At 36.4% G+C, this 11,153-nt stretch overlaps 1 protein-coding gene across 1 annotated transcript; it reads left to right on the top strand.

The window, feature by feature from the left end:
* The first annotated feature begins 303 nt into the window (after nucleotides 1-303).
* Nucleotides 304-1,261, top strand: LOC123886248. The gene is made up of 5 exons (XM_045935583.1): nucleotides 304-322; nucleotides 561-640; nucleotides 726-803; nucleotides 886-995; nucleotides 1,171-1,261. Exons 1-5 carry the CDS (start codon nucleotides 304-306, stop codon nucleotides 1,259-1,261), a joined length of 378 nt encoding a protein of 125 aa, XP_045791539.1.
* The last annotated feature ends 9,892 nt before the right edge of the window (nucleotides 1,262-11,153 follow it).

Raw genomic sequence — 11,153 nt, 5'->3', positions numbered from 1 at the left:
GTATTGACCAGGTTATTCTCTCGCAAATGGTATAAACTTTAACTATTATATACTAGCGGGCCAGACAGGCGCGTTCCGCGCCTGCCTGTGTCTAACTTATGTCTAAAAAAATGTTTTATGTTATGATGAATTTGTTAATAAAAGATTTTTATTGCTAGAAAAATAAGGATATTGTTGGTATTATGAAAAATCGACACCAAAAATATTTGTATTATCTTTTTATATAGTATTGACCAGGTTATTCTCTCGCAAATGGTATAAACTTTAACTATTATATATTACACACAATATTTTTAGAGTTTAATGGACATAAACAGACAGAGTAAAAAAACTTTACACACTCAACTAATAAAATTCTTTTAATTATATAATAATCTATAACAATCTATAACATTCTTTTATCACAACACATGTATTTTCATATTTTAAAATTCGTTACACCAATTACACATTTATGCCTTAATTCTTACAAATTATATTGCACTATTACAGTTTGTCTTTATAGATTGTTATAGATTATTATATAATTAAATAGTGTCTTATTTTGATTATATATACAGACAACATACGTTACCGCGAGATCTTCCAACTTTGTCATGAGTTAAAAACCAAAAAATTTGACGCATATTTCGATAACCATGTAAGTTATACTTAATCATATTTCATTATTCATTTTATATTTTTGATCCATTTATTTATCAAAGCATATATTATAACACTTTTAGGAGGGAGACTTTCAAAAGAGATGGAACACATGGAAGGATGAGCAATCAATATCATCTATCAACAAAGTTGATAATAAGGTAAGTTTAAAGTATACATTACAAAATTATTATAATAGTATATCTGTGTGATTTACTAATACTTAAATTTTCTGATTAAAAGGTTCATCGTCTAAGAGTTTACTCTGTTGGGTGGGGTGCCACAGTAATAACAGATAAAACACAACTGTGGAACATGGTGAAAAGAGAAATATTATCTCAAAGGACGACTAGGTATTTATTGCAGTTATTTACAAAAATATCTTATTATACATGAAATTCATTATTATTCAGAAATGATTTAACTTTCACATATATATATATATATATATATATATATATATATATATATATATATATACTCTCATCCATCGATAACAATATACTAATTATTTTTCTCATTTTTTAGGAATATCCAAAATGTTGCAGCAAGTATTAGTAACCATTCACACAAATCTTTTAAATTAAAGCAAGACATCTCCATTCTTCAGGTTTTTTAATATCAAAATCTATATATATATATCATGTTTAACCTTCTGATAAAAATCAATGAAACCAAAGTAATATATATGTTTATGGTTGTAGAATACTTGAGTAAATCCAATGGACTGCTTAGGAATTGAATTTTCAAAATGACTATGTCAGCAAGAGAGTGATTGAATTAGTCAGTAGCAGGGATTCCAATTTTGTAACCAAATGTTGTCGTTGTTATTACGGATATATATATGATTATGGTGTAATTTCACCTTTCACTACAAACAAAAGCGCCTTTTGGCGGCGGTTTTATACCTATTTAGTGGGGGTTTCAAACCTCCGCAATATGTTTCCTGGGATTTTTTCAAGTAGAATCTAAAAAGGGTAAATTTAAGAAGTATATAACATCAATTAAACCAACTGAAATGCAAAGACAGCCTTTCATTGTAGCTCATACAGAGACTGTTATTATAGACTCAGTTCATGTTCCTCACGCTATTGGTTTCTTGGTTGTAAAACCCAGCGATTGTAACACCCTAACCCATACTACCCTTAAAAACGTAATTTTAAAAACTTTTCAACAAGTGTAAAGGCAGAGTGCCACGCAGTAATTAAAACACAAGCATACACACAGAGCATCATGAAATTTAACATGAAAATCAACAGCGGATTCCAATCAAACCAAGCATGCATATATATACATATATATATACATAAGCCATATTCATCCCTAAGGGTGTCACTTATACAAGAACTAGCATATCAAAAAGGTAACACCGATATACGATGAAAGCCAAGCGAAAACCCCGACTCGATGTTACATTACTAGAGCATTTACTATTTACAAACTCTAGTCAAAAGCTAGTACTAAGAGGAGTAATCTATGCTAAGTCTCCTCACCAAAAGGTACTTCAACACCACGCTAGAACAGCAGTCTAAACGTCGGCACAATCCTCAGCCTGAATATCTGAACCCCCAAAGGTCCAGCAAATAACACAAAGCAGAGAGTTAGAAAACATAATCGCATATCATACGAGTATAAGAAAAACCTTACACTTTCGAGCTATCATACATATTCTAACTCACGCCAAAACATTGTACTAAACAATTATCAATTAATAAGGTTCAACACAATTCAACCAGATAATGTCACATACCATTTATCAAATATATGCGCATTTACCCTAAGGTATCTAATGCCAATTAATTCACTGTCATGCCATCCCTAGACATAACTAAATGCATGTGGTACCAAGGTGTCTCACCAACGGTGGACCAAGAACAGTTTTATATCATGCTGGATATGTCGGAACTTACCGAACCATCTTATCTCCCTTGGATAAGCCAAAACAGTTTTATATCCTGTTGGATAGCAGCTCTGGACTCATGGATTCATCTAATCCGATCCTCGGCTTCATTATGGACACATAATCCATTTTCGTTATTGGAACCCAAGTTTCCAATGTTCACATACAATCATGAATGCATGTATGCATACACATATCAACCATATGATATTCTCTAGCTCGAAGCTACTCTTTTATGAATGCGGGAACACAATCCTAACACATTCACTTAACATTGCAAATTAATGCCAAAAACATAACATTGCTCACTTTAAGCCACAACTTATTGCATACACGTTTATCCATCATATAACGATTAACAATAAGCATTAACAGTATCAACATGTATCAACAATCATGTAAGGATACCCCTAAACCATGTTACAAGTGCCTGAATACACTTACAAACATTAACAAATATTGCTGTCACAGAGGCCTTCGCTAAGCGAAGCCTTAGCGAGACTTGGCGAACCTCACCAGGAAGTCACCTGCTCATGGCGAGCTTTGGCGAGCTCCAGCGAACCTGTTCGCTACAGCGAACCCCTGGTCGCTTAGCGAACTACACCAGAAAGAAAATATCTGTTCTTGAGTTTCTAAGGCGGTTTAACCTCAAATCAACTCAAAAATTCATCCAAACATGTTATAAATTCATATAAACAGCCATTCCAAACATATATGGTATCAAGGAACATTAATCATCCCTTCCAAACATCCAAATACCTCTAATAATCAAAATCATGGCAATTTCTTGGGTTTTAAGTAACTTTCATAAACTTAACAAAAATGATCCAAACACATACATATTTATCATGGAATCAAACTAGTGATTAACACATACAAAGTGATGATGAAGAACATCATACTCACATACAAAAGCTTAATCAAAATCTAAAAGAAATTGAGTGGGAGAGTTCAGGAACGGAGACATAGACAATCTCCCCCCTCCTTGTCACTCAAGAATCATGAATTCTAATCTCTTACCTTAAGCAAAGATGATGATCCAAGCCTTCTCTTGCTCAAGCTTTCTCTTAGCCAAAACCCTAGCTCTTGCTCTATCTTGCTTCTACTCACTCAAACTCAAGAAATGAATTTATGATACTATTCATAAGTTGGACTTGCTACTTATACTACTTCTCATGTGTCATGAACCAAGCCCAAGTGGCTTAGGCCCATGCCTCTCACGCCCCATTAAGCCCAAAACAAGGTTCTCGCGCCTAATAACTTACGATCGGCTAAATAATTATTCGTCGCTCACTAAAATAATAAAAGCCAATTAATAAATAAAATACATTTAATAAAATATACGAATACGAAAAACGGGTCGTTACAGCGATGATCTGTTATCTAAAGATAAATGGTATAATATGATTAAAACAAGATGTAGTAAATAAGAGAATACATGAGTTTTGGGGTAGAATTTTCATAATACCAACATTACCCTTGCTTTTTTTTAGTAGCAACAAAAATCTTTTATTAACAAACTCACCATAACATAAGGCGTATCTTTTTTTTTGGGTACATAAGTTAGACACAGGCAGGCGCGGAATCTATAACAATATATAAAGGGGATAAGGGAGTTTGGGCTGGATTTTTTTTGGTCCATTTTGCCCTTAACTTCCTTTATGGTTTTTTAATTATTCCATAATTGCCCTTAACTTCCTCTCTTTTTTTTATGGTTTTTTCATCTATATCTATTTTATACTATCTATAACAATATATAAAGGGGATAAGGGAGTTTGGGCTGGATTTTTTTTGGTCCATTTTGCCCTTAATTTCCTTTATGGTTTTTTAATTATTCCATAATTGCCCTTAACTTCCTCTCTTTTTTTTTATGGTTTTTTCATCTATATCTATTCTATACTATAATATATCTATAACAATATATAAAGGGGATAAGGGAGTTTGGACTGGATTTTTTTTGGTCCATTTTGCCCTTAACTTCCTTTATGGTTTTTTAATTATTCCATAATTGCCCTTAACTTCCTCTTTTTTTTTTTTATGGTTTTTTCATCTATATCTATTCTATACTATAATATATAATCTATAACAATATATAAAGGGGATAAGGGAGTTTGGGCTGAATTTTTTTTGGTCCATTTTGCCCTTAACTTCCTTTATGGTTTTTTAATTATTCCATAATTGCCCTTAACTTCCTCTCTTTTTTTTTATGGTTTTTTCATCTATATCTATTTTATACTATCTATAACAATATATAAAGGGGATAAGGGAGTTTGGGCTGGATTTTTTTTGGTCCATTTTGCCCTTAATTTCCTTTATGGTTTTTTAATTATTCCATAATTGCCCTTAACTTCCTCTCTTTTTTTTTATGGTTTTTTTCATCTATATCTATTCTATACTATAATATATCTATAACAATACATAAAGGGGATAAGGGAGTTTGGGCTGGATTTTTTTTGGTCCATTTTGCCCTTAACTTCCTTTATGGTTGGACTGGGCAATGGGCTTAAGAGAATATCCAGTAAGCCCAATTAGAGTAAAAAGAATGATAAGCCCAAATCAACCAAACCCTAGAGCGTCCAATAGGCGATTAGAAGCTAAGGCGTGACTGGCAACCTTAAAGCAACGCCAAAGAGGGCGAATCCAATGCTACGGTAAATATCTTCCCCTTCCTGGTATCAACCGTTAACTTAAGAAAGAAGAAATAAACTTCTAGTAACTGCCATAGCTTGGAAACCAAGGCTCTCATCCCTACTTTCACGCTGCATCACCGAAGAAGATGCTAAGGACCGGATTTTCAGGAACCCTTGCTTGGAGAAGAAGACTAGAAGCTCTATAAATAGCTCCATACTTTCATTTGTAAAGAGATCGAATTCTGACTTATAAAACTCTCAGGGTTGTTGGGATTGAACTGAGTGTAATCACACCATTTGATCAATAATACAAACCCCCTTGTTTTTTACCAGAACATTTTGGCGCCCACCGTGGGGCTGCGGTAAAATCATTTGATCCCAGCCTATCACAGGAACTAGACGAAAAATCAAACATCTTCACATGGCTGGAGAACATGGAAACAACGATAGCTCTAGCGTTAACACCTTGCAAGCCGCCGTTGTAGAAATACGGCGCTTACAAACTCAGATTGCGGCCATCGAAGCCGAGAGAACTAATGAAAAAGAGAAAGCGAAATTGATTTCGGAGGAGGAGGAGGGGGAGGGCGTCATGGACGTACAGCCCTTAGCACAACACTTGTGGGATGCCCAAGTGGTGGAAACAATCAAGGTTCCTCATCTTCCTACCTTCGACGGAAAGACGGATCCAAGGGAGCACCTGATGGCAATTGGAACACAAACCGCCATAATCAACGCTCCGGAACATCTAAAGTGTAAACTACTAGCCGGCACCTTCAAGGATGTCGCCCTACGTTGGTACATGAACCTTCCAAAGAACTCAATTGAGAGTTATGCTGACTTTCATAAAAAATTTATTCACCAGTTCGCTGGATCGAAACACGTGAAAGTCACATCAACCAGTCTTTTCTCCATCTGCCAAAACCATGGCGAGTCATTGCGAAACTTCCTCGCCAGATTTAGCGAAGCCACCATCAAAGTCTCAAATCCAAATCAGGAGATGTGTAACGACCCGATTTTTAGTAAATCGATATTTTATATATTTGCTTATATTTTGGGTTAGTGTTAAATATTTATTTACGCGACCTATTATTATTTATCGCGAACGTAAGTTTGTGAGCGAAACCTTTGCCATGTTAGTGGGCTTGGGCGTGTGATAGAAGCTTAGTGGGCTTAGGCAAGTTGGGCTTGAACCAAGAGAATTGGAGAGTAGTATAAGTAGCAAGTCAAAACCATGAATAGTCTCACAATTCACTTTTCATGAGAAGTTAGAAGTTAGCAAGAGAGAAAGCTAAGCTAGGGTTTTGGCTAGGAGAGCAAGGAGAAGAACTCGAGCAAGGAGAAGAGTTAGAAGCCAAGAATCATCGTTCAATCTAAGGTGAGAGTGGTTAAGCATAAGCTTGGGTGATCCAAGAGAGGGGAGGTGTCTAGCCTCCATTCCTGAACTCTCTCATCCAATTTCTTTGGGGTTTGGGTGAAGTTTCTTTATCATAAACATGTCTTTTCATCTTAGTATGCTTAATGAACATCTAGGAGGGAATATGTATATGTTTGATGATGGTTTTGCATGTTTATGCAACTTTGCTTATTTTGCAAGAAATTGACATGATTTTGTATGTGTGATGTGTTTTGGTGTTTTTGATTGTTGATTCATGTATATATGTATGGTATATACATGATTGATCACTTGTTATGCATTTATAACATGTTTAGATGTATTTTTTGAGTTGATTTGAGGTTAAACCGCCTTAGATAACTCAAGAACAGATATTCTGTTCTGGTGTGGTTCGCTAAGCGACCAAGAGTTCGCTGCAGCGAACAGGTTCGCTGAAGCTCGCCAAAGCTCGCCATGAGCAGGTGACTTACTGGTGTGGTTCGCCAAGTCTCGCTAAGCCCTCGCTTAGCGAAGGCCTCAGTGACAGCAATTTTTGCTGATGTTTGTAAAGTGTGTGTATCCATGTATTTGGTTTCGTTTTGGTTTGGAATTATTATATGTTTAATAATTGTGTTGTGTAATGGCATTTATATAATATGTCAAAGAAGTATATGTATGTTTGTATATCGGATTGTCCGATAAAGAAGAATATCAGTTTGTCTGATAAAGAAGTTTAATGGATTATGTTATCCATGTAGTGAGCAGTAGCTTCGTGCTAAGTGATTATCATATGTTTGGTAAATGCATGGCATTCATAAACTCATGCATTATTTAGGGATATCAAACTTGTCTGATAAAGAAGGATATTGGACTTGTCCAATAAAGAAGAATATCAATGGTAAGTTCCTTGATAAAGAAGATGGTACCACATGCATTAGTCGTGTCTAGGTTGGCATGACATTGAATGTTTGGCATTAGTCGCATTTGAGTAAATGTGCAATTATGTGTTATGTGTTATGTGAGTTCTTTGTGTTGTCCGAGACAACGTGAAACTATCTGGTTGTGTATTTGTGAGTATGTGTTATCTGGAGTATTGCTTATTGAGGTATGTGTGTGAGTTAGTAATACGTGATAGGTTGAATATAGGTGCGTTTCTATATTCGTATGTATGTGATTATGTTTACTAACTCTCTACCTATTTGTTATGTGCTGGACCTTTGGGGGTTCAGGTATTCAGGTCGAGGTTTCGATCGAGCTTTAGCTGTAGATCGTTTTGGTGTGGAGCACTTTTGGTGAGGAGCTAGTGTAGGCTACCTTTGTATAGTTTTGTTAAGTTAGTTTGGTTGTGATGTATATTAGTGCTCTGGTAGTTGTAACATCGAGTCGGGGATCGTTTGTATTCCGTCGTATATCGATGTGAACATCTTAACTTATGTTTTATGTAAATGAATTATCTTTTGAACTATTTTGTTCATTGCTTTGAAAATCCTTTATGTTATGTTTTCCGCTGCGACGTTTCGTGTCGTGTGCACGATCGTTTTATAAAAAATGTTTTTCCGTAGCGCTCCGGCTACTTATCTTTAAAGAGTTTTTAAGATCACGTTTTTAAGGGTAGTTAGCTGAGGGTGTTACAATAGTTGGTATCAGAGCAGGTCGGTTCATGTGAGCCATTAGGATTTTCTTTCTCTTGTATGAAGCATGTGTTGGGTACACTGTTAATACATTCTAACGTCGAGTTGTGATTCGTTCAGGAATCATGGCTGCTGCTAGGACCAACGCTCAGATTGCACAAGCTTTGACTGCTTTGACTACATTGGTGGTAAGGGATAATGACCCGGGAAGGGATAGTGAGAAAAGATTGGAAAGGTTTATGTCGCATAAACCAACTCTGTTTACCGGAGGCTATAACCCGGAGGGAGCTATCAAGTGGTTAGATGAGGTTGAGATCATCTTTGAAGCAATGTGTTGTTCTGAGGAGAACAAGACTACTTTGGGAACTTATGCCCTTAGAGAGGAGGCAATCGTTTGGTGGAGGAATGTGAGACTCAAGATAGGAGTGGACGGTGTTGCTATCATTTGGGAAACTTTCAAAAGGGAATTTTTAAGGAAGTACTTTCCGGCTGATGTGAAGAATAAGAAAGTGATCGAGTTCATGGAGCTCAAGCAAGGAAATTTATCGGTCGCCGAGTATACGGCTAAGTTTGAAGCTTTGTGTGTGTTTAGTCCACACTACAACACGGTGGAAGCCGAAGAGGATAAGTGTGTCAAGTTCGAGAGTGGACTTCGTCCGGATATCAAGCTTTTGATTGGATTTTCTGAAATCAGGGATTTTCCGACCCTTATGACCAAGGCAAGGATTTGTGATGAAGATAGCAAAGCCAAGACCAACTACTATAAGGTTCTGAATGATAGGAAAGGAAAAGGTTTGGACCGTGGTAAGCCGTATGAGAACAAGGGTAATGGAAGTGGAAAGAAGAAGCAAGGAAGTGGAAGTTGTTACAAATGTGGAGAGCGGGGTCATATGTCATATGATTGCCTGAGGAAAAGCGACAAGTGTTTCAATTGTGGTCAGTTTGGGCACAAGGCCGATGCTTGTCGAGTGAAAGTGTTTTGTTTCAATTGTGGCGAGGAAGGTCACAAGAGTCCGGTATGCAAGAAACCGAAGATGCCGCGTTGAGGGTTCGTTCTCTGTTTTATCTCTTAGGTAATTTCGAGGGCGAAATTCTTTTAAGGGGGGTAGATTTGTAACGACCCGATTTTTAGTAAATCGATATTTTATATATTTGCTTATATTTTGGGTTAGTGTTAAATATTTATTTACGCGACCTATTATTATTTATCGCGAACGTAAGTTTGTGAGCGAAACCTTTGCCATGTTAGTGGGCTTGGGCGTGTGATAGAAGCTTAGTGGGCTTAGGCAAGTTGGGCTTGAACCAAGAGAATTGGAGAGTAGTATAAGTAGCAAGTCAAAACCATGAATAGTCTCACAATTCACTTTTCATGAGAAGTTAGAAGTTAGCAAGAGAGAAAGCTAAGCTAGGGTTTTGGCTAGGAGAGCAAGGAGAAGAACTCGAGCAAGGAGAAGAGTTAGAAGCCAAGAATCATCGTTCAATCTAAGGTGAGAGTGGTTAAGCATAAGCTTGGGTGATCCAAGAGAGGGGAGGTGTCTAGCCTCCATTCCTGAACTCTCTCATCCAATTTCTTTGGGGTTTGGGTGAAGTTTCTTTATCATAAACATGTCTTTTCATCTTAGTATGCTTAATGAACATCTAGGAGGGAATATGTATATGTTTGATGATGGTTTTGCATGTTTATGCAACTTTGCTTATTTTGCAAGAAATTGACATGATTTTGTATGTGTGATGTGTTTTGGTGTTTTTGATTGTTGATTCATGTATATATGTATGGTATATACATGATTGATCACTTGTTATGCATTTATAACATGTTTAGATGTATTTTTTGAGTTGATTTGAGGTTAAACCGCCTTAGATAACTCAAGAACAGATATTCTGTTCTGGTGTGGTTCGCTAAGCGACCAAGAGTTCGCTGCAGCGAACAGGTTCGCTGAAGCTCGCCAAAGCTCGCCATGAGCAGGTGACTTACTGGTGTGGTTCGCCAAGTCTCGCTAAGCCCTCGCTTAGCGAAGGCCTCAGTGACAGCAATTTTTGCTGATGTTTGTAAAGTGTGTGTATCCATGTATTTGGTTTCGTTTTGGTTTGGAATTATTATATGTTTAATAATTGTGTTGTGTAATGGCATTTATATAATATGTCAAAGAAGTATATGTATGTTTGTATATCGGATTGTCCGATAAAGAAGAATATCAGTTTGTCTGATAAAGAAGTTTAATGGATTATGTTATCCATGTAGTGAGCAGTAGCTTCGTGCTAAGTGATTATCATATGTTTGGTAAATGCATGGCATTCATAAACTCATGCATTATTTAGGGATATCAGACTTGTCTGATAAAGAAGGATATTGGACTTGTCCAATAAAGAAGAATATCAATGGTAAGTTCCTTGATAAAGAAGATGGTACCACATGCATTAGTCGTGTCTAGGTTGGCATGACATTGAATGTTTGGCATTAGTCGCATTTGAGTAAATGTGCAATTATGTGTTATGTGTTATGTGAGTTCTTTGTGTTGTCCGAGACAACGTGAAACTATCTGGTTGTGTATTTGTGAGTATGTGTTATCTGGAGTATTGCTTATTGAGGTATGTGTGTGAGTTAGTAATACGTGATAGGTTGAATATAGGTGCGTTTCTATATTCGTATGTATGTGATTATGTTTACTAACTCTCTACCTATTTGTTATGTGCTGGACCTTTGGGGGTTCAGGTATTCAGGTCGAGGTTTCGATCGAGCTTTAGCTGTAGATCGTTTTGGTGTGGAGCACTTTTGGTGAGGAGCTAGTGTAGGCTACCTTTGTATAGTTTTGTTAAGTTAGTTTGGTTGTGATGTATATTAGTGCTCTGGTAGTTGTAACATCGAGTCGGGGATCGTTTGTATTCCGTCGTATATCGATGTGAACATCTTAACTTATGTTTTATGTAAATGAATTATCTTTTGAACTATTTTGTTCATTGCTTTGAAAATCCTTTAT

Source organism: Trifolium pratense, linkage group LG5 (genome assembly GCF_020283565.1).
Source record: "Trifolium pratense cultivar HEN17-A07 linkage group LG5, ARS_RC_1.1, whole genome shotgun sequence".
NCBI classification, from domain to species: domain Eukaryota; kingdom Viridiplantae; phylum Streptophyta; class Magnoliopsida; order Fabales; family Fabaceae; genus Trifolium; species Trifolium pratense.
This window is presented reverse-complemented; position numbering and strand designations above follow the sequence as displayed.

What these genes read in the sequence shown, in the direction of transcription:
- LOC123886248 (XM_045935583.1), top strand. An exon ending in ACGCATATTTCGATAACCAT is followed by an intron (nt 641 to 725) that starts GTAAGTTATACT and finishes TAACACTTTTAG; the next exon opens with GAGGGAGACTTTCAAAAGAG. An exon ending in TTATCTCAAAGGACGACTAG is followed by an intron (nt 996 to 1,170) that starts GTATTTATTGCA and finishes CTCATTTTTTAG; the next exon opens with GAATATCCAAAATGTTGCAG.